The sequence below is a fragment of the Thermoascus crustaceus genome (genome assembly GCF_041956765.1).
Source record: "Thermoascus crustaceus strain CBS 181.67 unplaced genomic scaffold VTN00scaffold_1, whole genome shotgun sequence".
NCBI lineage: Eukaryota > Fungi > Ascomycota > Eurotiomycetes > Eurotiales > Thermoascaceae > Thermoascus > Thermoascus crustaceus.
The window spans coordinates 1,067,194-1,094,991 of record NW_027192527.1 but is presented as its reverse complement, the minus strand read 5'-3'; the positions used below and the strand labels follow the sequence as shown (position 1 = coordinate 1,094,991).

Here is a 27,798-nt window from a genome sequence, read left to right as displayed (position 1 = left end):
TTCCATCATTTTATACCGTAGCGTCCGAACTTTGCGAGCTCAATGCCACTGGTTATGGCTTATAAACCCATCACCGAGGGCCCCATCTTCAAGGGTACGGATGAAGTCCCTATTTCGATGACCTGCACCTGCGCGGCTTCCTCGTCGTCTTGCGCTGGCGGCGCTAGACTCACCATAGCTATCAGGTGGTGGTGGATAATACGCTGGGCTGGGTTGCAACCGGATGGGTGCATTGGGATCAAGATGACTGGCCACTCGTTGGATGGTCGCAGGAACCCCCCCTTGCTGTTGATCCATCGTGGACGCCCGCTGGCGGCCTGCCCTCGTCGTCGCCTGTGCATAAAGACTCTGCGAGGGAGCGTACTGCGACTGAGGCATCTGGCCGTGCATCATGCTCATCTGGTGACCATATCCTGGCGGCTGAGATGGGTAAGGTGGTGGTGCACCTTGTTGGTGACCGGGGTACATCCCGTTGTAAATAGGAGGCGGCTGGTTATGAGACGGTGAGTGGTACTGGTTCATTTGCATTGCATATGCGGACTGTGCGGCAGACTGCGCCTGCGCCTGTGCGGCCTGCGCGGCCCTCTGTTTAGACGCAGCCTCCGCCTGCTGTTGCTGTTGGACCCCCGGTGCGATGGTCTTGTTCAGATTCGTATATTTCAGATTCATGGGCGGTACGAACGGTTGGGTAAACTTCTGCTGCGTGATGAAGGGGTGAAGTTTGGCTTGTTGTGGCGACCACCGTTCGAGTGGATTGATTTGCAGCAGTCCACGGACAAAGTCAATGAATGCAACCCGATTGTTCAGCTCTGTAGCTGTGTTAGAGAGGTCATGTAGGTAAAGAAGAGCGGGGTCAAGTACCTCTATCAATCTCAGCCTGTTTCATGTTCTTTCTCGGCATCGCATAGCTTCGAATAATCTCGTCTAACGTCGACGCCTGGAAATACTTCTTGCTTGGCTGCTCCTTCGTGTTATGTTCACGGGAGTACTGCTCCATGCTCTTAAGGCGATATGTCTTCCTACCAAACTCATCCGTTGTCTTCTCGAAGAACTCGCCCGATTGTTTGCCCATTTCCAGCATCCATGTTGGAGGCATACCCAACATCTCCACTATGCGGGACACCTGGTTATATTCAGAAGAACCAGGGAAGAGCGGAAGACCGAGGAAGAGTTCGACCACAATGCAGCCAAGGGACCACATGTCTATCGCCGAAGAATATCTAAACCATGTCAGAATGAATCCAGGTTTGGGTTAAAAGGAGGCAGTAACATACGGTAAGCCTAGGAGAACCTCAGGTGACCGGTAGAACCTCGACTGGATATAGGTATAGACGGTCTGTCGTTCATCACAGGCAGATCCAAAATCGATGATTTTGATTATGGGACTCTCCAGACTGTGCGCAACACCATCAGCAATAAGCGCAAAGGTTTTTCAGAAAGAAGAGGGGACTCACTTCTTCAACAAAATATTTTCGGGCTTCAGGTCGCAATGGATCAAGCGGGCTTTGTTCAAAAGGCTCAGTCCATTCAACAACTGCTGCGCGAACACACGGACCAACGTCGTGCTCAATCCTCGGAATTGATTCTGCTTGATGAGTTCGTAGAGATTCACGCTTAGCAGTTCAAATACCAGACACAGATGCTGTCTGTGTATGAAAGTATCTTTCAAACGAAGAAGATGGTGATCATCATTCTTATCAAACTTGCTGTTGAGCTATATATAATCGTAAGCAAATGCCCAGCCTGAACAGTGCAACCAGAACATACCAAATCCAGAACCGAGACTTCCATCATACTTTGGTTGAAGTATGCAGTTCTGTTCTTCACGACCTTCACGGCCACGACTTCTTGCGTCTTTAGGTTCTGACATTTCACGACTTGTCCAAAGGTTCCCTGGCCAAGTACATCGAGGATGAGATACCGGTTTCTGGATGTGTCAGCTCCATCATATTCAACTGGTTTGAGGGAAGTTGCCCATACTTGTGGCCAGCTTCCTCGCTGCCGAGGATATCGTTCACGTAAAGGATGTAGTCGCTATCTTCATTGTCATAACCATCGTTTTTGACGCCCTTGCTAGGTTTCGTCAATACGCGCCTCGGATTCCTCGACGATTCATATTTGAATGTGGGGTTGCATATCCGATAAGTCGCCGGAAGGTGGGTTGTCAGAGCTTGTAGAGGCTGGGGCGGCGTTAATCCAGGCTTCGGTTATGCCCATAACCAGGAGAACTTACGCTGATGAACCCTCCTTCTGGGTTGGCACGTCTATAGGGAGGCTGCGCGTTGATCCTTGGATGAAGATCCTGGGTAGACTTGACTCTCTGAAATTTAGGTACTGGGCCTCGCCCTGGCGCTGGCTTTTGCGTCATATTGTTCTGGGAAGCAATATGTGGTGAATTTGCTTCTTGTCCAAACGCAGCATTAAGCTGAGCGCTCGCAGACTGCGGATAATATTGGTCCGGGCTCATGTCTGTGGGTTGTAGAGGTGGGAGCCGAGGGGGTCGCGGGGCTGCTGCAACGAGCAGTGGTCAGTCATGAAGATCAGGGGCAGCTGGAAAAAGAAATCAGAAAAAAACTTACATGGCGGCGACTGGTACGTCTGGGGAGGCGACGAGTAGTTATTTGCCCTCGACGGCGACTGTCGAGAACTGTTCGCAGCGGAGGAAGGAAAACCATATGCGTTCTGCGACTTCACGGGGCTTGCGTTGTAGGGCTGAGAGGGCGAGAGGACGTTCATCGGTGAGTATCTGCGTGCCGCAGAGGATTCTTCGTTCGCGAGGTACTGGGACGATGCTCGACTGTGGTGACTGGGCCTTACGGGATACTTCGACCGGTTGTATGGGTCCGCATCCTCCATGGGCGTGTCCGCATCAGTGACATAATCTCGACTGCGTGGCGTCGCCGCCGGGGACGACGCCATGGAAACCGATTTCGCATTTGAGCCCATCGAGGGCGCCTTTGCGGCGGCAGCAGGCGTCTGGTAGGTCTCGTATGTGTATCCCACGGGCGGTTGAGACTGCTGTGGTTGCGCACCGTACTTGGAGTTCAGCTGTGGGGGATGAGAGCCCAGCCCATTGTTAAACTGCAGTGGACGTCCCATCGAGGGGTCCTGGTAGGGCTGCCACTGCGGATCCATGTCTGGCGCTCACAGTCCTTCCACCTTCATCGGGATCCCAGTAGAAAAGTGGATATCGAAGGTCGCGATAATGTCGCTGCCGTCGCCGTCGCCGTCGACAGCAAACATGCGATCGGAAGGGGGGGGGGGGGGGTTGTAGCGGGCCGAGAGAGGTCGACAGACGACACACGCACGTAGCGCAGACTCACGGTGGGGAAGGGCACTCGGACAGAGACGTCTGGCGCGACCGCGGGACGGAGGGGAAATCGAGAAATTGCTGCTAGCAAGGAGTCGCGCAGGGCCTCATCATCCAGAGACCTGCTGCTTCGTTGCGTTGGCTCGAGGAGTTGGGCTGCGGTGCACCGGGGTGGGAGTGCAGTCGCGAATCGAAGGTTGGGTGCGGCGCAGCAGCCAATATCAATCAGTCAGGCTGGTTCTCGTCCCAAGGGAGCTGCTGCACGCTGGAATCCGGGGAGCAGAGACTCCAGACAGTCGCACACAGACAAGACGAACGACGCAGACCGGCTGTAGAGGCTTTCTCTAGGTGGAGGGAGCGTGGAAGAGTGTGAAGGGAAGAAGCAGATGCGGAGGTGGAGTAGAGATGATGGTGGAGGGAGACCTACGCAGCAGTAGAGGGAAGGGCGGGATGGGTTCGGCGCTGGCTGCGTTCGAACCTGGAGCTGGAGAAGGCTGAGAGAGCGCGCGCGGATGTCGAGTGGAGCAGAGCAGCGCTTCTGGGCTCGTTCCTCGAGGGCAGGTTTCTGATGCTTTCTTCCAGCTGTCTCTCGTCCGCGATCCGCTCTCCCGGCCAAGGTGTAAGAATTCGTGAAGTTTCTGGCCTTTGTCCTCCCTGACGAACCTCCCTCGGGGGGTTAGCTACCACGTTTATGTCGCCGATGGACTGCTCGAAGGCCCAATTCCCAGAGATCTCTCCAAGAGCTAGCCCTCGACCGGGGAATAATTAATTCGCGGATCTCGTTCTTGCTCGCGGCTCAACCGCTCAAGCATGAACCTTCACACGTCCGGCGTCCCAGCCGTTTTCAGGTACGGAGTCATCTCACGCCCAGCTGTTCCAGGCCCCCCGTTACGCCAACTCCGGCTGCAATTGCTGGACGAGGCATGATAGAATCCGTCTCTTTGCAGCAGCAGCGTCCGTCAGCACCAAATCATATCCTGCCATCTTGAGCTGGCAACGTCTGCAGCATATTTATGCCCGTAGCCCAAGCACGGCCCGCGATCAGAGGCGTGCGTGTGATCCGTCATGATGCCTCCAGATTCCTTCGCTGCCTGGGCCTCGTAATCCTGATACCAAGAATACGTAGCTACAGCCTCTATAAGGACCCAGGTCAAGCCGCTAAGCATGACGTTACGTGACATTACTAATACAGCGCCAAGGCGGTGAGCCGGCCCGCCTCCCATGGAAAGCTTTCTGCCGCTTTGTCATCCTCCGCCCGCTCGCCATCGCCTGTCCAGGTCCAGGTGGTTACCTAAAGTATATCAGAACTAGGGGCCTTGTGGGTGGCCTGCGCCCGTTCCCTTCATATAGATCACTCTGCGTCCACGCCCTTTTCGTATGGGCGTTGCTGCCTGATAGAATGCGCTGATCCGCGCCTGTCTAAAACCTCAAATCCCCGTGGTTCCTTGGGCGGATCTCCGCAGAGATTCATATTCGCCTCACGGCTGATACCAGGATCTTCGCGCTGCCAGCTATGAAAGAAAACCGCCATAGACGCGATCGGGTGCGAGTCTGAAGCATGCTACATTTCCTAGTCTTCTAGGAAAAAGCCGCGTCTAACTTGTTCCGCTTCTCTCACAGGGTGATATCAATTGCGGAAGTGGCGTACGCGGAAATTAGGAACCCATCGTGTCAACGCGTGACATTCGGCTCATTTACATTTTACTCCTATATAAATCATGGACGGAGGTGAAGATAAAGGCTTAGGAAGCCAAACCGCTTGCACCGAACCTGGGGATGAGGCGCACAGCCCAACTCCGGATTCCACCGAAGCGGTAGCGCTCCCGGACAAAGCAGGTAGCAAAAGCGCGGTGGAAGGCACAGATGAGACAAGCCGGTTACGGGAACTCCAGGCGCATGTGCGTGATCAAGATGATCTCGAACGGGATATCGGTCGTCAGGTACGGAAAACATGGCTTGCAGTTTCGATGCGACAGTGGCTGACACCCATTCCAGGCCGACAGGCTGCTCATGGAGCAGGCCGACGAACGAGATAACAAGAGGCTGGAACGAACCCGTAATGAGAAACAGTGCGTTATTCTGCTTGTCCCGCGGCAGACAAGGATACTGACTCACTGCTCAGGAAACTTGAAGCGCAGATCCTAAAATTGCACCAGCGCCTGTCACAGCCCATTGGCACGACTGCTAGAGTCCGCGTGCGCTCCGAGATCGAGCAGACGGAATCGCGTATATCCGCGCTTGAAGCCGATCTGGAAGATATCCAGCAGCGCATCGATGAGCGACATAAAGGGCAGGAAGATGGTGCTCAGACGTCTGGAGCGGGGCGGTTGCCGAACGAGTCCCGAAGGGACTATCTCATCCGGACGGGGAAGATCACTCCATTCTCTAAGATGAGTGCTGGGCCAAATGAGGGTCCTTTGGCGAACCTTCATGACGCCCTTATCGATGCTGAAGATGAGAGAGATGAGGCTGAGGCGCTTGAAGAGGCCAAAAAGAGATCAGCAGTCTCCCACCGTGATCTCAAGCTACCAGGTTTTGGATTCGATGAGGTTGGTGAGACAGAAGTCTCTACGCCTGAACGTCCGCGGAAGAGGAGAAAGGTACTACCTAGCGCCACCACGACACCGGAGGTTAAGCCAGAGGAGCCAGATTCAGAAGCGAATGAGGAACTAGCTTCGATTGATGAGGATGATTCTATGAGCTACGTGGACGAAGAGGAGGCTGATGCCCTGTCAGAGGACGAGGAAGAACATATCGACGAGGAGGACGAGAAACCAAAAAAGCCGATAGGGAAGAAGAAGAAGAAAATACCTGCACCCGATGAGGCTGTGGAGGACTTTCGTGGAGTCGATGACGGAAATGAGAAGCTGTACCAGTCTCGACTCCAGCAATGGGTGAGTCGCAGAGCAGCTGCGCGAAAGAGGGCTCACAGGGCAAGACAAGACACTGCGGCAAACGAAGTCGAAGCTCAAGACCGCATGGATGAGAGCCAAGACACCGCTGAACAGGACGAGTGGTTCATGCCGCATCCAACAGTATCAGATATCGAATACGACGGAGGCTATCGATTACCAGGCGACATCCACCCATATCTGTTTGACTACCAGAAGACAGGTGTCCAGTGGCTTTGGGAATTGCATCAACAGCAAGTTGGAGGGATCATTGGGGACGAGATGGGCCTTGGCAAGACTATACAAGTCATCTCCTTCCTGGCTGGCCTTCACTACAGCAAGAAGATGACCAAGCCCGTCATAGTCGTATGCCCAGCAACCGTCATGAAGCAATGGGTCAACGAATTTCATCGATGGTGGCCTCCATTTCGTGTCTCCATCCTCCACACCTCCGGCAGTGGCATGATCAATGTCAAGAGTGAAAGTAGCAGGGAAGATGCGCTCACCTCGCAGATGTGGGACCCGTGCCGTTCGCAAAGCGCTCCAAAGGGGAGCAAGGCTGCGAAGAAGATCGTGAAGCGGGTGGTAGAAGAGGGACACGTTCTCGTGACAACTTACTCTGGTCTACAAATGTATGCCCCTCTTCTGATACCTATTGATTGGGAATCTGCCATCCTCGATGAGGGACATAAGATTCGCAATCCAAACACCGCCATTACGATCTACTGCAAAGAGCTTCGCACTCCACATCGAGTCATTCTTTCGGGGACCCCCATGCAGAACAACCTTACAGAGCTCTGGTCCCTATTCGATTTCGTCTTCCCGATGCGTCTGGGAACGCTGGTCAACTTTCGAAACCAATTCGAGTTCCCAATTCGCCAAGGAGGATATGCGAATGCATCGAACCTGCAGGTGCAGACCGCCGCCAAATGTGCAGAAACACTGAAGGACGCTATCAGTCCTTACCTCCTTCAGCGGTTCAAGATTGACGTGGCGGCAGACCTTCCCAAGAAGAGCGAGCAGGTACTGTTCTGCAAACTTACAAAGCTTCAGAGGAATGCATATGAGGCGTTCCTTGGTTCGGAGGAGATGAAGTCCATACTCAACGGCCGGAGGCAGGTCCTGTATGGGGTCGACATTCTTCGCAAGATCTGCAACCATCCGGACCTCCAAAACCATAAGCTCCTATCCCACAAGGCCAACTACAACTATGGCAGCGGAGCCAAATCGGGCAAGATGCAGGTCGTCAAATCGTTGCTGGAGTTATGGAGAGATACGGACCACAAAACGCTTTTGTTCGCGCAGCATCGCATCATGCTGGACATCCTTGAAAAGTTCATCAAGTCTCTGTCCGGGTTCAAGTATCGCAGGATGGATGGCAGTACACCTATCCACGTCCGCCAGAGTATGGTTGACGAGTTTAATAACGACCCGAGCATACACGTCTTCCTCCTTACCACGAAGGTTGGAGGCTTGGGTGTCAACCTCACTGGGGCTGACCGCGTCATCATATATGATCCGGATTGGAACCCTTCAACTGACGTTCAAGCTCGCGAACGAGCATGGAGGTTGGGCCAGAAACGCGACGTCACCATCTACCGGCTAATGACCGCCGGCACCATCGAGGAGAAGATCTACCACCGCCAGATCTTCAAGCAGTTCCTCACTAACAAGATCCTCAAAGACCCAAAGCAGCGACAGACTTTCCAAATGAGTGATCTGCACGATCTCTTCTCCCTTGGAGACGAGGGGCAGGGGCCGACGGAGACCAGCAAACTCTTTAAGGATGCGGAGGTCACTTACGAGGAAAAACGTGAAGGGACACCTTCAAAGCCGGACACGAACACTGCCGTTCCGGCCAATCCCTCCGACCTTCAAGAGAGGAAGGACATCAGTAAAGTCGTCGGAGTAGCCTCAATGGAGAAATTCCAGGGCGATCCAGAACAGGAGAACGAGAAGGCACCGTCCGGAGCGCCCAATTCAGAAGCTCGTATCATGGAAGGCATCTTCTCCCGCTCCGGAGTCCACTCTGCCCTGGAACACGACCAGATCGTCAACGGCAAACGCGTCGTGAAAGCGGACCCCAAGATCATCGAGGCAGAAGCGAAGAAGGTCGCTGCAGAGGCCGCAGCGGAGCTGCGCAAGGCCGGGGAAGCCGCCAAGTCAGTTCCAATCGGTACCCCAACCTGGACCGGCCAGTTCGGCGTCGCTGGAAAGCCTGAAGAACCCGTCCGCCCTGCCTTCGGCGGAAGTAGCAGCAGCGCACGCAGGGCTGGGGCCGGCCCGTCCTCCGCCAGCATCCTCGCGAACCTTGCCGCCAACCGCAGTGGTAGCAACAGCCCCGCCAACACACCTCGTTCAGCAACTCCCAGCGGCATGGACTTCATCACCATGATCCGCGACTACATCATCGCGCACGGCGGATCCGTGTACACGCAGATGTTGATCGACCATTTCAACCGGTACTGCACGACGCCGCAGCGCTCCGCCGAGTTCAAGGAGATGCTGAAGATGATCGCGGTGCTGGAGAAGGGAGGCCGGAATGGCAGGGGCAGGTGGTCATTGAAGCCGGAATACGCGAAGAGGAGGTAGGATCTATGAAACATAGTAGCGGGTTTTCTTTTCTTTTTCTTCCTGCATAGCAGGAAGTTTGAATCTATGCGGCCGTGCGAATCTTTCTGGTTCATGGTTCGGTCTTTGGCGTTTGGGGGGAGGAGGCCACGTCATCGTTTGGCATCACGAGGTGGAAAGGAGGATCTCAGTGTGGCATGCATTGCACGTTATAGATACTAAATTTTACGCAGAATCACTTTAGATACATGATGTAGATATTCTCAGGACTGAAGATATTCCTTGATGTGGCTCCATATGGGTATATATAAGTTCATGCCTGCCACCCTACCTCACCTAGTCTTAAAATAAAAAGCCTTAACTCTTTTGGCACTTTTGGCTGTTCAATACACATGATCACCCGGCTCAAAACGTCACAATCATCCTGAAACGCCAACTTCCAGTACGCCTCATCGTAGGAGAGAAATTGCGCCCTGAAATCAGCTTCCCCTTTCCCTTTCCCGGTTCCCCTCCTCTTCGTCACTGGATTCATCCGCAGGGGAGGAGGAGCTCTCATCAAGCGCAGCGATGTACAGTACCAGAAGATGAGCTTGATGTTCTTTTCCTTCTGGAAACTCAGCCTTTCCCTGTCCCTCTTTCTCACCCATGTCCCGAATTCTGAGCAATAAACAGCTCCATCAGATTCGGTCGGATAAATCCTGGCTTTGCCGGGAATCCATTGTTTAGGTGGTGTCTACATGTTGACTTTGCTTCCAGTTTCCAAGTAAGACTGTCTGAGGTATTCACTCCTAAAGATTAAGAAGAACATGTCTAGACATCTCAAGAGGGATGACAGGCGCAGAGGGACCAGCAGTCCAAAAAAAAGTCCGGGAGGTGATCACCGGGAAATATAAAAGAATGAGCAGGCACACCGGCAAGGTTGCCGAGGGAGGGATCGAATGGGTACAGTACTGCTGTATGCACCTTTACAGTTCTGTACAAGAAGCCGAATTAATTATTGTTTTATTCTCTTCAGAATGATCAGAGTCGGTCAATTAATTAATTGAGTTTGAGAATATTTTCTCCACGTTGTTTCACTATAATCCGCGTCGTTGTGCAGACCGATGGTACCGTAGCATCGGACAAGCTAGTACCACCCACCGCGTAGCTTGCTCGATTCTACTGTAGATATTCACCCAGTTAGAATCGAGATGATATGTATTACGGAAAACAAGAAGATTGATAAATGTCCGCTCACTGCTTACAAGTCACCTGGGGTTTTAGGTACTTTCTGCAAGATAGCTGATCAGCTAAGGATTAACAAGCAAGTTTTTGGTGTCAAGAATCAATTGAAGGAATTCGACGATTACCGTTTAACTTTGATGGATGCCCTACCGAATGGCTTTAGTGGTGCCTATAAAAGGAAGGCTTCTGCACAGACTATTAATTTCCTGCATATGTGGTTCAGGGGCTGCAAGCCATCTTGCCATGAGATTTTTTGTGGAGAAAAAAAAAACTGCATCCTATTTTAAGAAAACCATACCTGCCGTGCAGGACATAGCGTGTCCACAGGGTTAGATGCATCTACTAAAGTCTATGAGTAAGTGAATGTCAGGTTCAGGTACGATATACACAGTTCAAAACAGGTAGGCCTCTTTCTATGATGTCAACGATCCATCCATCACACTCCTTATCACGGCTTTATCCTTGGCGTTGACGACCCATATGAAAAATCGGTACCTGAGTGTGCTGCGTCCCATCGATGGGTCAGATGATGTCAGAGGGCGGACTTTCTCCTTCGGTAAGGTTCCGTGTATTCCTTTGGTTGGAATAATGCCGTGTTATTACCATGTCATACCACCTTTGTGTGCACACAGAGACAGGCCGCTCGAAACTCGGCATATGGAATTCATGGTACATATGAGCTCATTTTTTCCTAGTGAGGAGCCAAAGAGAAACAAGGACGATAGTAATCGAAACCTGTCGATTAATCTGGTTGGGACTGGGAAAAGCTAGGGGCTTCTCTGAACCTTTTCTTTGGGAGTTACTTGTCACTGTGGGGTAAACCGGGCGGCGTCTCGGATCATTGCATTTGCTACCGAGGGCCTTCAACCACTGGGTGGCAGGGTGCTTTTGGCGATGATCATCCGGTCTTTGCATCACGGCACAGCGCACCCGCTGAACACTGCTTGCTAAGTGCTTTGCCCGTTTCTTGTCCTGTACTTCAATTGAACGCCCTGCGCATCATACCGTCTGATAGACAGCTGTCTTTGCAGGAGTTTATTTATTACGTGTATCTCAGCTCGGATGTTTGACACCGTCGGGTACAAGTGTACCTCGTATGAGGTAGTATTCATATACAAATTAAATTTTCTTTGTTCTACTCCGTAGAGAGCCGTTCGTTTGGAAAAAACTCGGCTACGATCTAATCCTCCAAAGATCGATCCTCCATCCTCCAACCGCCAGTGTGCCCTTTGATCCGGGCGTTGCCACTGATCGCATGTCTCACATGAGGGCTGGGATCCGGGCTCATCGACCGATACTCCTTCAGGTTGGGATCGTCGCTCACTTGTGGACACCTGCGTCTGGCGTTCATCTTTTCTTCCTCTGACTGGTGCAACGACTGCAATGGTTTACCTCACTCAGCTGTATTATCGTAGGGTCTGCATTAGTTAGGTACCGCGTCTGTACGAAGTACTCTGTACAGTAAGATTTTTACACTTGAGCTCAGTCAGAACCGGGCGAGTAGACAATTCTCGGCTCACTGCGTAGCAAGCTTCTTCTAGCTGCTGCGAGCAAATGGAGAGGAGAGACTTCCCGCAGGTTCCAACTCAGATCCTCTAGCCGACGGGTATGGAGCATGGAGATTTCGATCCCGACTCCGAATCGGCGCAGGTGGACCTGACCCGGTGGGGAAAAGCAGAGAGACGCGGGACAAAGCAAAGAGAGCAACAAACAAGCGGCCGTGCAACGTCATAGGGAGAAGCAGAGAGAAAGATCTCCCGCTGCAAGGTCGCTACTACTATTATTATTTTTGCTCCACGATGTGGAGAGAGAACCAGTGAATAGTAGCTGAACAGAGAAAATATTTAAATGCGCTCACGGCCCCAGCTTGTACTGTACGTGCTGCTTGAGTGAAATCTGCTAGACCTTCTACGACTTAAATTCTTTGAGTGTTATCCTACATTCCTCTCGTCTCACCGATCCTCGAACGAGACATAATATCAGTCAGTGAGCACGACGACGACGACGACGACCACCACCACCACCAATACTCCGTCCACACAAGAATCCAATTTCACACGTTCCGTCCCACCATGCGGTTCAACATCCTCTGCGGCCTGGCCTTCCTGGTCTCCGCCGTCGCGGCCAACCCGATCCTGCATCCCCGTCAGAACTTCAACACCTCCCAGCCATTCCACCTGAAGACTTCGGGTGCTGCCAACCCGGAGCACAACGATCTCTACGTGATCGCGTACCACACTGGCGCTGGTTTCAATGATGCCGTCCTCACCCGCGACGCCTCGGGTGCCAGCGAGGCCATCCTGAACGGCACCCACGTGCAGTTCCTCCTTGGAACGGACTTCCCTTGGGGATTCAACATGGGCAGTGCGATCAACTATGCTGGTAAGTAATCCATCTGTCTTCTTCCCATCTCGTGAGTATGAGCCAATACTAAGATCTTGTTTTTCTTTACAGGATGGGAATTTGTGCAGATCAACGCGGGATACGGTACTGAGGACTTTTCCATTGACGTCGGCTCCCTGAAGTGGAACGGCAATGGATTCGGTGGTTGGGCTGGTAAGTTCGAATAATTGCTTTTTCTATTCTACCCTCGATTCTTTGTTTATTCGGTTTGCTAATCTGGAATCTTTGTCGACAGTGTGTGACTGGTGGCACAACGCCCCTCAGCTCTTCTGGCTTGTGGACTACTACCACCCGTCTCTCCCTGAGAGCTGCAGCAAGGTCGACCTCAGAACGGAATACGTTAAGTCCTAGAAGAACATCGTTGCAGGAAGGAAACAGAGCATTCATAGAGACTATGGAATTCGGGTCGTACGGATGACGACTACCGAGGATGGAATAAACAGAACCGGGAATGGATTAATGAGGTCCATGATACGGGTTTAATGTCGCTGTACAAACGTACACCGATTCTGTGGATATGATTGATAATGTGGTAATGGTAATAATAGCGAGATGGATCATGACATTCTTCGGGATTTGTTTGATGTTCTTCCTGTATCATAGGAATGTGAGATGAAGGAAATAGGAAAGAATTGCGTCAACCGTCAACAGAATTCTCTTTCGGTCGGACGGGTAGCTGCATAACACGCGGCTGTATCTGACGGCTCGATAGGTAAACTGATCGGAGAATAGACCCGGACCTAGCAGTTAAGTTCTCAGACATTCTCAGGGAGTCAGTGCACCCTTGAGAGCAGGTCAAGAGATCAAGTTGCATATCTCCGCATTGAGCGTTGGCCCTCAAGAGGAACAACCTCCCCCACTAGTTCAATGGGATGGGGGGGCTGGTATGTTCTCCTATCGCCCTAAACCGCGTGCTGGACGATGCACACAGTAGTCTCCGTAGAACAGAATTGAAGCCATAAACATCCCCGTGGCAATTCTGTGTGAGAACGGGTATCTTGTGATTTTTTTTTCGGACGAAACATGGCTCGATCGCAGCTGTCAGCCATGGTTCGTCGCGGTAGCGGAAGACCATGGGACAGTGTTGCGCGGCTCTGGGGTTTCGCGAAACATGGAGAACGTGCGAGAAACCGCAGAAACAGAAGCCAGCTGCCGGCTGCAGTAATTATTAGCATTCATATTCACAATGGCGTTGAGAAGGGTTTGTTCAGAGTCTCTCGGTCGCCGTCTTCGGTACCGAAACATGGCGGAACGCAGCCGGGCCAAAAATAGGAGTTCTCGCCCGGGGGATCTGAGGAGCGCCTGAGACGAGACCAATTCGCTGTGGCTCTGAGGGAGATCGATTCGGCTTGCGAGTGGCCAGCGACGTGCATACCGCCCGCTAACAATCTTAGCCAGCATCTCCACGAACAGCTAGTGGCCGATCCTGCGCTGCCATCGGCCAGAGGGACCACACGGGCCAGACCCGGTGAGCTGCTAGTCTGGGAAAAGAGTCCTGGGGTCTCGCCGAAGCGGAGCAACGTCAACCTCGTCGTCTTTCTCTCATTCTGCACAACCCTCTGGCCTGGCCTGAGTCCGCCGTTTGTTTGGATTCCTTCGTTTCATCATTTCCGACAGTCATTCGCTCGGTTCCCGAAGTCATTGTTCTGCCTATCGCTGGGAGCTGCTGTCGCTGAAATCCCATCTTGCTTACGCTCCTGCGTTTCGTTTTGCCCAGGCCCCTCCTGACACGAGTGCGTCTCGTCCTTTTTGAATAATATATCGCTTCTTCATACCGCTTTTTTAACCGAACGGACCCCGCTCGGTGGATGAGAGATATCGATAAGGCTGTGTAGCACCTGGGAGGATCGCTGCAGGTAGATCTGACGCCCTGCGCTGAGGGCCGTCCCCTTCAAGCAGGCCTTTTCACGAGGACCCTGCTCCTTTGATTTCTCATCTCTTCCACTGCCATTGCATCTGCACCCACCATGCGTTCGTTTACGCTGGTCAGCCTGGTGTGTACGTTGCTCGTTCTGGCGACGTTATCGGCAGCATGGCCATGGCCTCCATCCGGTCTCCAGCCGCATGGCATGATGCTTGGAAGACGGGCCGGTGAGTTGAGGGCATTGATTTATTAGTCTCTCCATCTTCTCGTACTAACTGGGAAGCTTAGAAAAAGAGACCGCAGCCGAGACGGGCGATTCTACTGCGACACAGACAGACTCCCCAAAGGAGACCGGCACGGACACCGCAGCAGCAACTGCGACAGGAACGAATACTGCAGAACCAACGGGGGACACGACGGGCACCGCTAAAGCCAGTGGAACTAAGACAGAAAAGAGCAGCAAGACCACCGTCAGCGTTGACCCTCGCCTTCCTCCTGGTGGGATCGAGATGATTACACCGGCCGCCAACGCTCAGCCTTCCTACTACAAAATCGGCGACTACGTTACCTTCAAATGGAACTATACATCGCTCAGCGTAACCCCAAGCGCTGTTAACGTGGTTGCGTCCTGCAGCCTGAACCAGGAGACCTACACCATCTCGAGCAACATGAGTGTCGGGCAGACTGGAGCCGTAACTTGGGACACTGGAAAGTACCAGGCTACAGCTACTGTTCCTCTGCTTACGGCGTCCTACACCTTGATCGTTTATGAAGTCGGGAAGTCGATCACGGACACAGCTGCCGCAGGGCATCTTGGCACAACTAATCGGTACATCTTTGGGATGTACTCCCCGCAGCCATACACTCCGCTTGGTTCTGGTGAGTGGTTCCGTATCCAAAACTAAATGCAATGTGAATGCTAATTATCTGGCAGGTTATCAATGCGCTACCTGCAGCGGTGCAATGTCAGACATTGAGCGAAATGGCCTCAAATTCGCGTTCGGGATGATAACCATCACGGTTCTCTCGTTCACCTGGTTTGCGGGCGGCTTTGGCGTTTTCTCCACTTGATCGTGAACCTCGAGCCCCCTCTAATCCGCGCACTTCCCTTAATATTAATTCATCGGCACATATTATGTCTAGTTTTATCTAGCATTGCGCTGGGAGTTATTCTGTGCTCGACTCAGCTACTATTCTTCTGTCACGAATGTTTTGGACTAGTTTTGACCCGGGTGAGTTTATGGCGTTTTGTTGTAATGTATTCTTCGACATGTGTGTAATTGATCTCTGTTCATTCGATTTTGGGACAGAAGAATCTGAGCAGTAGATACTAGGGTCTGAAGTCTGATTGCATTGAATCAAGCTGATGAGAGAGAGAAGTGACAAAGGCATCTGTGTTTCTTTTCTGAACTAGGAATATTGTCAGTCTGCGTATTGTGCCATGTTATCTAGAATCCTTTAGCGGAAGCGAACTATATCCGACAAATTGATTGTGAAAATTGCCACACAGCCCCCTTCTCCATTGGCAGCTGAAGCTTCTGTTTTCTGCTAATGCTATTCATCTGGCACAAACCTCCTGAGATTTTTGTCTTGCTATTCTTGCTTCTGCCTAACCTTGGGTTAATTGCAAGGTGGGCCCATTCGGGAGTTGCTGTTTGCCCAGGATGAAATAGTTTGGGGCTGTCATCCGGCATGAAGCAAACGGGGCATGGGCTGCAGGATCTATCCTGTCTTTGTATGTATTTCTCAGATCCTCACATAGGAAGGTTGGAGGATGTGCAGCTCCTGACCTCCAATGTACCATTTTTCCGTCTAAACAAGGATAACTTCCAAACTCTGAGAAACTCTTATGTATCTTTTTCTGTTTGAGAAAGGATTGAAGATCCTGCAAGTTTTAGCTCCTGAAGAACTTCTATTGCGCCTTTTCCTGTCTGAACGAGAACTGAATAACCTACAACTACAGGACCTCCAGAGCACACCTACATACTTCCTCCCTCTGATCTTTGATATAGTCCAGGAGCAAAAATCCGCAACAGCCCTCATGACAAGACACGCCGTTCACTCACAACCGGCCAACATTAACTGCTCAAATCCGCGCCGAGACTTTGATGTCCCATGGCCTTGCATTCCCAGATGACTCCCTACCGCTGATTACCCCTCGTCTCATGTCCCTTCCCCTTCTCTTTCTTTCTTTCACGTGCAAACTGTTCCAAGTTGAACCAAACAAGTTCCATCAGACTGACAGATCGCGTTGATACGATACTATCTAAAGCATCTATACAAGTCAAGCTAAGCTCCGGTAATCGATATCAAGGGTCATCTTATCGAACTTATCGAGTCAGTCAGACTTGCTGCTTCTTGCTGCGAAGATCGAAGACTACATACATACCGACCTGCCGGTAAGAGCGGACAGCCCGAGAGAAAGCACGAGATAGGTCTGCTTTCACTGCTTTTATTGGAACCTCCATCTATCAACTCGAACAAGTCCGTTCTACCCCCATCCCCATCCATATCCAACAGATCCCTCGATCCCAAATGAACCCCACTAACCAAGACCTTACAACAAAAAGTCCAAACCAAGAAGCAGGTTCAGCTTCCCAACAACGAACCAAAAAAAAAATGTCCGCAACTAGACCCCGCGCATGGAACACCATCCACGACATCTTTCTCATCGCCTATTCGGACCTGGATGAGGACCCTCGCACTATTGCCCTTCTTCTGGAGGGTCAATTCCCTATTCTCCACCACGTGAGTGCCGCGTGGGTTGTGATTCGACTGGCTGAGTTGGGGTTTCTTGATGTTGATGATGATGAAGAAGAGGGTTTCTGATTTGTCTGGTGGGTTGGGTTTGGGTTCTGGGGTTCTGGTAGTGGCGTGGAATGGGCATGGGCGGCTTTTTACCTATTTTCCTTTCTCTACTTTTTTTATATTTTAGGTATGTGAAGTTTGTTAGTCAAGGCGGGCTCCAGCTGGTTTTTCTGGGCCCCCAGGAAGGTGTTTTTCTTTTTCATTTTCTTCATGTATGTAGATGTAGTTTACTACTGCACAGTCTAGAACTTGTCTGTCTGGCCTGGTGTCAGGTTTATGTTACAGCACAGCCTGGAGACCATGAGCAGGACAGACAAGGGGGGGATTCTATCATGTGACAATGAATCAAAATGATCCATCTGGACCTTTGATCCATCTGGATTTCTTGATCTATCTATAGTCATGATCCACCGGATAGGTATTTCCGGGCAGAACTCAGCATTTATATAAGACACTCCTTAACCATGGGGATTAGGACCCCGTGGTCAACTCAAATAGCAATCCTGATAGATAACATTGCTAGTAACGGTCTATTCATTCATCTCTTTCTCTTACTTTCTGTCCTCAAGATAAACCAAACGAGCCTCCGCCTAAGAAGTCTTAGGTCCGCTGTTACAGTTTAGTCCTGGATTGTCCAAATTTGATCTTTCTTCTTCTTCTTCTGACACAGTGAATAAACAACTCAGGGGTCCACCCATCTACAGTAAAAGAGGTGAAGCAAACATGCCTGTAGAAGCAACTGCGGTGAACCCCTATATACTTTTGTCCATGTGGATATCCTGCTCTGATGACCAAGGATAAACATACATGTGGACACCACACACTCACAATGTCCATCTGTACACCATTCACTAGTAGTGCAGAACAAACACTCTGGTGAGCTCCAGCATACTCATCTATTCATATCCATTCCTTATCTGCAGCACTACTCTATATACATAGCAGCTTAATGAAGCTATCAATGACATAACCTAGGGGACTATAGCACAACTTTTACTCAGCAGACAACTGTGACAGCGCTCAGTCATAGTAAAATAATGTATTACTACGGTAGCTAGTCATACAGAATCAAAGCATGAGAGAAAAAGAAAGGAAAGAATTTGCAGGGCTTCGTGCAACGTGAGATATATAGGCGAGTAGGACCGGCAGTATCCCGGAGACAAAGGAATTCTCCACCCCGCCTACCTTACCGCCTAGATGCCTGCCGTGCCATCACAACAACCACATACATCTGCATCTGCAGGTTTGCCTACTTTAGGTCCTAATATAATGTATCTGTGTCTGTACCTGTACCCGTGCATTGAGAATATGTTATGTGCTGTACCTACATATATAGCCGTAGAAAGTGTTGTCTGTCTGTGTATATCTGGGCTGATGGTTGATTTCATTTGTCAAACTGATCTGAAAAAGCCAAAAGCTGACTTTCTGACACTATCAGGCGGACCACAACCACGTTTTCCCTTTGTTACTTGGTGTTGATTGTTTGATCCATCCTATGCAGTGTGGAGATCGACGGTTCCATGGATCGATTGATAGATTGATCGCCCGCAACAAACAGGGCAATCAGAATACAGAGCTGAAGCTGGGTACAATGCATACGTAGGTACAGTACATACTGTGTCCAGCCAGGCGGTTAATTAATATCTTACGTGGGCGAGGCCAATCCCGGATGTCTACCGAGCTGAGGACCAGCTGGTTATGTCCGCATCCACCTTGAACTCTTGTTTGATGTGCCGCCTGCATGACAGGATTCTCTACGCTGCATTATCAAGCGCTTGTCTTGCTGACATCAGTTCAGCTGGCGGTAGGAAAGGTGGGCAAGTGAATGCGGGGTTGATTGCTAAAGATGAGGGATGCAGGCATAACGAGGACGGAAGCAGAAGCAAGGAATTGCTAGATCACGGTAGAATATAAAAGCAATTTCCATCCATTTTACGCCTTGCTCTCTCACCCTTACTCCTAGGTAATCTAAAAGAGACGCGGGAACTATTATTTACTCAAAGAAGAACATACCACCGAAATCCCTCGAACCGAGAAGTGAAGACTAAACCATGGCTCCTCCATCGCAACGCATCACGGGCTGGATCTGGCCCAAAGACCCTCGTCCAGGAAATTCGCCACGATGGCCGCGCTGCTGGCGTTTCTTCGATGTCCTCTCTAATAAAGGACCAGATATCTTCGTCGGAACCATCGGCGGACCTAGCGCTACACCCCACACACCTCGATGGTCTCGCTGGCAGGACGTGTATGGTCAACCGAACGATGGCGATGAGGAGACTTTATCTCCGTTCTTCTGGGCTGATCGTGGGTGGCAGAGGTACGACTTCAGAACAAGAACATACCGGATTCCAGACAGAGGGACATGGAGTCGCGTCGAGTACTGCGATGGCGGGAGAGACGGAGCGTTGGGAGGAGATGGAGATATGGTACACGAGATTCCATTGAGGTACTGGGACTGGACCGGTAACGAATATCCGGCATGGCTTTGGCATGATAGGATCTATGGTGTGCATGACGATCACGGAATATGAGATATAAAAGGTTGGGAGGATGTATGTCATCGGACGTGATTCTAGAGAGCGTGGAGACAGGGTATTCAAGCGCAGTCTTGATGATATGCTTCCCAGGATACTATTTTCTTGCCGTCAGGAGATTCGACCTGCTTTGGCCGGCGAATTGTTGGCAGTTGTGCAGCGTTGTCAGTCATCTTGTTACACTTCGCACATTGTGTCTGCTTGACTTCCGAATAGGAACAAATCATGTCCTAAAATTACCAAAGTTAGTATCAGTAGCGTCATTATGTGTTGAGTAGTAAGTGAACAGCAGTGACCTACCAGTAGATAAGCAAGGTCCCATTTTCGGGGGCGTGAGTTTAGACAGATTAAGATCCCAGTCTCGAGCTTCGTCTTCGGCTTTCCGGGATACTGCTTATTTGAGACGCGCCATTCAGAGTATCCTTTGTTTTCCTGCCCGTCTACTTCCTGGATATCGAATGCCATTCCAGCCTTCAAGAGGACCACGGTGATGACAGTTTCGTTCTTGTTCAGCAGGATCCGTACTCCAGGTAAGCCTTTCTGTCGGAAGGATTCAACAATACCCTTCCAGCCTCCTTCTACCGACCGAGCCCGTAATCTCTCTTGCTCTTCCTCATCCTTCTGGCGCCGTTCCTCTTTTATTCGTTCTTCTTTGTCCAGTTCTTCCAGGAGAACATCGTAGTCTTGTTCCCACACCCCGTCAGGCTGCGGATAGTCGCCGTCACATTCCTTCATCTTCTCGTCCAGCCGATCCCAGATGACTTTCATCTCTGGGCTTTGCCACATGGACTTGAATTCTTCTACCTCGGCGACACCATCGCGCACTGCTTGGGATAGTTGTTCACACAGAATCTCCGGGGTCTTTGGCACCGGCCTGCCCGGACCTGCTTTCTGCGGATTCACAATTGGAACCAGAGGCGCCAGGAGCCTGTCCGGAAGTAACGTCCGGAGTTGATGAATCTGACGTCGGTTAGTACATACTGCTGTTCCTTTCGTTGAAAGCGGAGGGCCGGTGGGGGTATTAAGCAAAGTGTATCAACGGGTCGATATCATGTAACAACTCACTTTAGCTTCCAGCTCCTGGAGCTTCCATAGCGACGAGACGATTTGTCTTTCTGAATCCCATAGTTTGCTAGTTGAATCGGCGTTTTCCTTGCTTTCTTTAGCGAGGCTGGGGTTTTCATTATTGGCGCTCGTTGCTTGGGCGGGTGCAGGCGGGCCGGTCATTGAGCCGCCCACAGGCTGTTGAGTGGCCATCGTTCCAAAGGAGATGAGTAAGATTAAGAGGGATATAAAACTGAACAATCTGAACGTGTACTAGAACCCTGGCTAGACGAACCTCGAGTCAACCTCGAGGTGTTGGCTTCTTTCCAGAATGATAACCACAACAATCCCTGAAGAAGAGAAAATCCAGTTCAAAATGAAAAGAGATACTAGCCCCAGGAGAAGCGCCTGTACGGTCTTCGCTCCCAGGTCTAACAGTCTGCGGTGGAAGAGGCGGCAAGAACTTCCAAGCCAGTCCGGAGGGTTGTCGACCACGGACTGAACCTAATCATCCAATCATGGCTTTAAAGAAAAGCTTGCAGTGATATTCTATGATCCTACCAGAAGTGGTTGTGGAGATGGAGGTGAGGAGCAATCAAGGAGAGAGCTTGGGCGTTGTTTTCCGTGCTCTGGATGTGGCTGAGTGGATACATGCGCCACAGTCTGTCTGCCAATTCACGTGGCTGGTGCTTTCATATCATCATACCTAATGTACACTATACCTAGTCTGTAAGTCGGAGCGGCGGCACTTGACGCCGCTTTCCGTGTCCTTTCCTCCCATGTGACTAAAACCACACTGCTTTCCCGACCTATCTTTCTCAGATCGGGGCAAGAATACGCAAGGTTTGGTCGTGCTCCTATCCCTGTCATGATAGCTACCTACCTAACTCGGTCGCATCATCTCCACCAATGTTCATCTCTGTTAGTCAAACAAGGCCTGCTGTTAACAAGATCTGGATTCTTCTCCAGATGTCTACCTTGAACTTGGATATTCTTCCTGCCTTCTGTATACCTCTGTGAAATATAAATATTGACGAATGGTGTAACCTCCTCAAGCATGGGCCACAAGGAATGAGATTTGTATGATGTCGAGAAAATCTTTGCTGAGTGGATTCGGGAAAAGCCAAAAAGGCCTAGCCGGAAAAGAACTCATAGAGACCGGTATGATTCAGATAGTGAGGACGAGTAGGTAATTACCCGGAGGAGTCGATGCCAATTTCTTATGTAAGAATATGGGCGTTTTCGGGGTTTCCCTTGTCGTTTCTTAATATTTCATTGTATCATTATTATATAATTGGCGCCAGGTTAGAATACTGAACTTGAAAGGTCTAGTGATAAAGGATTTATGTACTCCTGTGCACAAAGCTACATGCATACATTTATATACATTATTCTAGAAACAGTAAAACTATTAGCTCTATGATACTCAGTGTTCAACAAGCGCTAAAGGTCCCTCCTCATCCTGTTCCAGTGTGACATTGATCTTCTTTGATAGACGTTGCAGGTAATCAACATCATGCAGAAAACCCAAATCATCATGTTCAGGGAGTCTCTGAACCTGACACATAAGTAATGCCAACACTGATGATTTCCACAAAACAACATGCTGCCGATGGTTTGAGATCCCTGTGGCCACTAGTAAGATAATTGACAGAACTGCCATGGAGGCTGGCAGTATGATCCACTCCCAACGGACGTGAATGTAAGTCTCGCTCCGGAAAGCCTGGCCAGCAACTTGTGTAGCCTTGGCGTTCGCACGAACAATATCAGTCATGCTGGTGGCCATAGATTTCATGGTCTGGCCTAAATCTGTGCTGGTGTATAATATCGCCGCCGTAATCCACTTCCATTGTCAGCTTGACTATCACTGGAAAGGTTTGTTTCCAGTGCCCTAATTAGCTAATCAGATATCTAAGGGTATATAATTCAACGTGGTATGTTGAATTGCGAGACAGTGTTTCTTTTCCGTTTGGTGGGAACAGTGGTGTCGCTGCATCGGGTGCTGTGTCCCTGGGAAAAAGTTGTTGCGTTTTGGTGGGCTCCAGAATACGATGGTTGGTGGAGAAATAGTTATTCTCATACGCTTTTTTTGCAGAAATACAGTGCACATTCAGTCAGGTTCGGCTTTATTTCTGGCACCGTGGCGTTTTGAGGAGTATAATGCACTTCCATTGAGTACTTCGCTGCACCGAAGAATACAATTGCGTCGTGGATTCCCGCTACTGTACGTGTGTCTCCCCAGCCATACCAACGTGCGACAGACGTCCATGGGTCATGAGTCAGTTTAACCCCTGGTTGAGCTGACCCATCTGAGCCGATGAATGAGCCGTAACCGAAAGCGCTCGAGGTGTCGGGTATAATTCTGATCCCGCCTGGTGTAGTGTAAGTGCAATTGCCTGGAAGTTCCGAATAAATTGGGGACGCCGCCGTGGGTGAGGCAGATGAGTCCTCAGGAAACGGTGTACACGCCTGTGCGGTCTGATCCGTGACATCCTGACATTGACTACAAAAGCCAAGGCTGACAAAATCAGGATACTTGCAATTCCCTGATGTGCATGGTCTATTCCAGAAAGATTATCTGGGACTTCAGCACCCGACAGTGCCTCCAGAACCAACAGGCAAGACTCTACTTGTCTGGGGAGGCTCAAGCAGTGTGGGCAGTAACGCTATTCAGTTGGCTGTTGCTGTTGGCTATGAAGTCATTTCCACGGCCTCGCCAAAGAACTTCCTCTATGCGAAGAAGCTCGGTGCTAGCCAAGTTCTCGACTACCATAGCGAGATGATCGTGGACGAGCTTGTCGAGGCATTCAAGGGTAAAAAGTGCGCTGGTGCACTGGCTATCGGTTCAACGTCGGCAACACCCTGCGTGGTTGTTGGTGCACAGGTCAGAAGGCAGCGGCACTAGCAAATCCCCCGCCGAAAGATCTGGTTCTACCCGAAGGAGTCAGCACAAAGTTCATATTTGCTAGTGATCTTAAGGATAATGAAGTCAGCCAGGCAATTTATGTTGACTTCCTGCCGAAGGCTCTTGCGGCGGGGACCTATACTTGTGCTCCGGACCCAGAGGTTGTCGGAAAAGGCCTTGAAAATATTCAGCCCGCTCTTGAAATATTAAAGAAGGGTGTATCTGCTAAAAAGCTTGTGGTCTCTTTGTAAAGACCGCCACTACGAAAAAAATGGATGAAGAAAGCCGGGGGGGTACTGAGAAAGTTAGTTAAGGGAGTACGATATAAGTGTTTCCTAAAGAATAAAGCGTATGACAAACCAATAAAATCCTCCGTGATGAAGATAAGTAATTGGAGCTTGTAGAAGCTAAAGATGCAAATAGAGAAGAAAAGAATTGAAAGCTTTTCCAAGATCACAGTAAACAAGAAGTCCATGATTCTTATCGGCTCCTGCCAGTATCAGGGACAGTAAATATGAATGTACGCATTCTGCTGAGTGAGTGGATGAGGGGAAAGTTATCAAGTCGTCGTCTCTGTTTTGACTCGATCCAATCACCAGTTCAATTCGACCCTCGCGGCGGCTAACCTTCGCTCGCTGGCTCCAGGGACGTTCTGCCCAGGAAAATTTTCGCGATCTGAGGTGGAAGAGGAAGTTATAGTATCTGTGTGCGCTGGGCTGTTCCTTCCGTACAAGGAAAAAGGCACCTGCCTGAAACCATGAAACCACTGCATATGATGAATCGATTGAATTCCTCCTTACAACATATAATGGGCTACCAACCTAAAAGTCTTAAGACTTCCGCTATGTAACAAGAGGAAAGTATGTGGAAATGACTAACAGGTCCTAGATAATTCTGAAGCTCTCAAAGAGGTACTAGTAGGTGGGTGCGTTTGCCTGTAAGTTATGGTAGGACTTTGCCCTGTGGAATGATTTAATTCTTCACGAATGCTTCATGTCTTTTACATGGCCTAGATAGAACAATCCTGTGGGGACTAATCACCTTCTAGTCTTTCGTTTTCTCCAAAGAGGGGACAAGGCAGCTAATCACAACTGGAAGAATCCCGCCCACTTGGCGCTGGTGTCCGCTACGACATCATGAACATGCCTGCTGTTCACGCTGTTCCCCTCTTCACTTGTAGTTTAGTAGACATAAAAGCCATTCAACTACAATTACAGTAATAGTTGGGTCCTGCAGATTCAACAGTTAGCGGAATTCTAATCGATGTTGTCGAGAAACAGCAAACTGATACATGTACAAAAAAGGAAACTTACCCGGCTCCGAACAAGCCTTCAAGGCACTCGCATTGAACCTCAAATGACTTGATGCAATCTTCGCAGTTATTGATAGCCATACACCAGGCCTGGCACTGCTGCTGAGCCCGGGTCGTGCATCCCGTAGTACATGGGCCAGGAGGCTGTCGAGAGCATTCAACACAATCCCTGGTGGAAAGCAGCGCGAAAGTGCAGACGCCGTCCGACCCTGCAGGTCTTGGGCCATTGCAGGCTGATGCGAGAGGAAGGACAAGGAAAAGGCCAGCGAGAACCTGAAGCCACACCATTGATGTTTCTGTTCTCGACGTATTAATCCGCCGATCAAGGTTATAGAAGACATTAAACGGCTGTACTTACATTATATAGCTACATTTTGGCTCTGTCAATCGGGAGATGCGCAAAGAAACTATCAAAAAGGGACTTGATACACAGGATAGCGAGAAGCGAAAGAGAAAGAGGACCCATGTCACCTATTTAAGTCTTATTTTACGTGAAACCTATCGTAGAACCACATTAATCGCATGTCACAGCCTTGCGGCACAGCACCTACGCTGTCGGAAAGCTCTCCCTTCTACGTGAAGCTTAAACTGTACATTGCCGATCATCCAACGCTCAAGTTACATCGGTTAGAAAACGCCAAGGCCCTCAGTCTATAACGGTCCTCTCGCAGTTCCTCACATCTCGGGAGGTTGCAGGTGGCTACGTCTTGACAGGTCTCCATCAAACTAGGTATGTCGTTGACTCTTCGAGCCTTTTTGATATCAGAGTCTTGACGAGGCCTATTGTCCTTAGCATGGCCCAGTCGATATTAGCTTGGCTTCCCGTGTCTAGGCTCGCTACAGGATGGAAAATTGGGGCTGGACTGGATATCAAGGTGGGATCCCTAGGAAAGGGATTCGAAGAGATGGATCCTCCAGCAAGTGTTGCAGCCAAGCCCTTTTCGCCCCCACTCCAAGCTTCTTAAATAAGAAGCACTATACCCTAATCTATAAGCCAACCCAATCGCTTCGCTTTTATCAGATCTTCAGCAATTCTAAAACAGGTCTAGTGCGTAACACTGCGCTGGAATTGGCCCCAATCCCTGTTGTACCTGCTTTTTGGTTGGCAGTCTTCAACCTGTTAATAAGTGGTAGACCTAAGCCCCTTAAAACCCCCTTCGAAGATAGCTGCCAGCCGACAATTCTCAAGTCAGTACCCTCATACATTTGGGATTGGCTCTCTTTGTTACACTGAAGAACAACTAAAGCTGCAACTTGCCGCCCTCAAAAGCTAGCAGAATCTCAAGCCCAGTTATGGCTGCGGTTGCTCTATGAAAATCAAGGGAGATGCCTTGCTGACCATATATATATGTGTGTATAACACCCCAGCATCCACCAGGAAAGGCCGAATGATGATTTTGACGACACTGCACTAGAAGTCCCTCTTATTTTCCAAATATTTTGTCTTTCATAGACTTCCAAGGACTCCACTTCCGGTCCAAGTTATTGAATTGTTGTTATTGTCATCTTTGCTAGATCCAGAAGATGGGCTCTCTTCCACATCTGTTGTTGATGTCCTCTTGGACAATTCTTCTTTGTCGCCCTTTCACTTTTCCACATCACCAACAATGGTAGTTGTTTGTGAGATGGCATCATTGGCAGCTGCTCTCCGAACCTGCTCTGCTTCTTGTTGCCTTTGTCTTCTCTGGCGCTCGAGGCCTCTTCTAGCGGCAGCTTCGATTCCCGATTCCCCCATGAAGTGACCGGTGCCACCAGGATTAGGGTTCAGTGCCCCTAGCTTGAATCGCATGGTTGACGTTTGAAGGACACAGAGAGGGAAGTAAATGTTCAAGTATTTATCTTGGGAATAATAGTTGCCTTGAAACAAAACTAGACTGTGATGTATGAGTTGAGTTTGATTGCGTGTGAGATCTATCTCTGACAGTCAAGTTGAGACAGTGGACAAAGGTGACATTCTTATATACCTGGTCGAATGTGCCGCTCCATGCAGGATACTACATATTTGAGGCTGTGCATAAAGTTCGTTCTATTTCAGTTTTACTGCCTCTATGAATGATGTCATCTGAATTGCCTTCCTTGCCTTGTTTGGTAAATGCATGGCAGGCAATGATGGGGGCCATAAGGCTGACAAGGCTGTGCTCGGATGAATTGAGGACGGGTTCAAGGATCTCTGTGACATCCATTCTTTCTCTTCTCCCGTCGTTCTTTCCCCATGTTTCTCTAACAAAGATTGCTGAAACTTGTACAGAGGGAAATATGGCGCACCGTTTGGCTGCCCATGCCGCATTGGTACCTGTCATTTTGGTACCTGTCATCCGCGAAGCCGAGCATGTTTTTGGTAAATAAAAAAATCCAGCAGTCCAATCCTTCCGATACGCATTTGGATGATGGCTGAGCTTAACAGTTTCGTGACTAAGTCATGTAGCCGCTGAATAGTATGGGACGAATTCCATGTAAGAGCATATGCATTTTTCCCTTTGAGTCCAGCGGCCTATTCGCGCTACCATCTGTTTTAGCTCCGCTTATTTGACTTCTTCACTGCTGATCTCAGATATTTGATAAAGATTAGTATCGAGGCCGTGTATTTCCTGAATCCGGTGCCAGCTGGCTACTTGTTCCGCCAGCTTGTCTGCCAGTTCATCTCCTGGTGCACTGGGATCCAGTAAGACACTCCCCAGAGGTTGTGGATCGCTTGGCGCTACTCGATAAGCGCGTGAGCCTATGTGGACACGGAGAATTGTTCCGTTCTGTCGATGGTCACAAGATCTGTACATGACATTCCCATGGTAAGTATATGACGAAGTTCCGAGTCTTGGAGGTAAGCAATTGGGAGAATGGGGATTTTGTCGCTCCCACTTAATGAATGAGCAGCTGGAAAAAACTGGCGGGCATGCTTGAAGAGCATCTCACTTCATGAGAGGTCTCAACCCAA

The 27,798-nt window shown here is 50.0% G+C and overlaps 10 protein-coding genes across 10 annotated transcripts; 5 read left to right on the top strand and 5 right to left on the bottom strand.

Annotated features, from left to right (window-relative positions):
- Positions 1–39: 39 nt before the first annotated feature.
- Positions 40–3,135, bottom strand: VTN00DRAFT_385 (uncharacterized protein; the record flags this gene model as incomplete). Its single annotated transcript, XM_069430212.1, has 8 exons — positions 40–809; positions 862–1,220; positions 1,275–1,394; positions 1,455–1,714; positions 1,768–1,927; positions 1,981–2,180; positions 2,234–2,511; positions 2,580–3,135. 8 exons carry the CDS (start codon positions 3,133–3,135, stop codon positions 40–42), a joined length of 2,703 nt encoding a protein of 900 aa, XP_069291093.1.
- A 1,893-nt stretch (positions 3,136–5,028) lies between these two features.
- On the top strand, positions 5,029–8,793 carry VTN00DRAFT_384 (uncharacterized protein; the record flags this gene model as incomplete). Its single annotated transcript, XM_069430201.1, has 3 exons — positions 5,029–5,250; positions 5,306–5,379; positions 5,433–8,793. The coding sequence occupies 3 exons, from the start codon at positions 5,029–5,031 to the stop codon at positions 8,791–8,793; spliced, it is 3,657 nt and encodes a 1,218-aa protein (XP_069291092.1).
- A 3,275-nt stretch (positions 8,794–12,068) lies between these two features.
- Positions 12,069–12,750, top strand: VTN00DRAFT_383 (uncharacterized protein; the record flags this gene model as incomplete). Its single annotated transcript, XM_069430190.1, has 3 exons — positions 12,069–12,378; positions 12,451–12,552; positions 12,635–12,750. The coding sequence occupies 3 exons, from the start codon at positions 12,069–12,071 to the stop codon at positions 12,748–12,750; spliced, it is 528 nt and encodes a 175-aa protein (XP_069291091.1).
- Positions 12,751–12,820: 70 nt separating this feature from the next.
- VTN00DRAFT_382 (uncharacterized protein) lies at positions 12,821–13,474 on the bottom strand (the record flags this gene model as incomplete). Its single annotated transcript, XM_069430179.1, has 2 exons — positions 12,821–12,991; positions 13,418–13,474. The coding sequence occupies 2 exons, from the start codon at positions 13,472–13,474 to the stop codon at positions 12,821–12,823; spliced, it is 228 nt and encodes a 75-aa protein (XP_069291090.1).
- Positions 13,475–14,366: 892 nt separating this feature from the next.
- On the top strand, positions 14,367–15,334 carry VTN00DRAFT_381 (uncharacterized protein; the record flags this gene model as incomplete). The annotated part of the gene is made up of 3 exons (XM_069430168.1): positions 14,367–14,490; positions 14,552–15,142; positions 15,198–15,334. 3 exons carry the CDS (start codon positions 14,367–14,369, stop codon positions 15,332–15,334), a joined length of 852 nt encoding a protein of 283 aa, XP_069291089.1.
- A 96-nt stretch (positions 15,335–15,430) lies between these two features.
- On the bottom strand, positions 15,431–15,957 carry VTN00DRAFT_380 (uncharacterized protein; the record flags this gene model as incomplete). The annotated part of the gene is made up of 2 exons (XM_069430157.1): positions 15,431–15,673; positions 15,772–15,957. The coding sequence occupies 2 exons, from the start codon at positions 15,955–15,957 to the stop codon at positions 15,431–15,433; spliced, it is 429 nt and encodes a 142-aa protein (XP_069291088.1).
- Positions 15,958–19,122: 3,165 nt separating this feature from the next.
- Positions 19,123–19,602, top strand: VTN00DRAFT_379 (uncharacterized protein; the record flags this gene model as incomplete). The annotated part of the gene is made up of 1 exon (XM_069430145.1): positions 19,123–19,602. One exon carries the CDS (start codon positions 19,123–19,125, stop codon positions 19,600–19,602), a length of 480 nt encoding a protein of 159 aa, XP_069291087.1.
- A 65-nt stretch (positions 19,603–19,667) lies between these two features.
- Positions 19,668–20,862, bottom strand: VTN00DRAFT_378 (uncharacterized protein; the record flags this gene model as incomplete). Its single annotated transcript, XM_069430134.1, has 3 exons — positions 19,668–19,835; positions 19,906–20,565; positions 20,671–20,862. 3 exons carry the CDS (start codon positions 20,860–20,862, stop codon positions 19,668–19,670), a joined length of 1,020 nt encoding a protein of 339 aa, XP_069291086.1.
- A 1,559-nt stretch (positions 20,863–22,421) lies between these two features.
- VTN00DRAFT_377 (uncharacterized protein) lies at positions 22,422–23,805 on the top strand (the record flags this gene model as incomplete). The annotated part of the gene is made up of 3 exons (XM_069430123.1): positions 22,422–22,524; positions 23,181–23,462; positions 23,534–23,805. The coding sequence occupies 3 exons, from the start codon at positions 22,422–22,424 to the stop codon at positions 23,803–23,805; spliced, it is 657 nt and encodes a 218-aa protein (XP_069291085.1).
- Positions 23,806–24,755: 950 nt separating this feature from the next.
- Positions 24,756–26,655, bottom strand: VTN00DRAFT_376 (uncharacterized protein; the record flags this gene model as incomplete). The annotated part of the gene is made up of 4 exons (XM_069430112.1): positions 24,756–24,784; positions 24,868–25,162; positions 25,225–25,233; positions 26,473–26,655. 4 exons carry the CDS (start codon positions 26,653–26,655, stop codon positions 24,756–24,758), a joined length of 516 nt encoding a protein of 171 aa, XP_069291084.1.
- Positions 26,656–27,798: the final 1,143 nt, after the last annotated feature.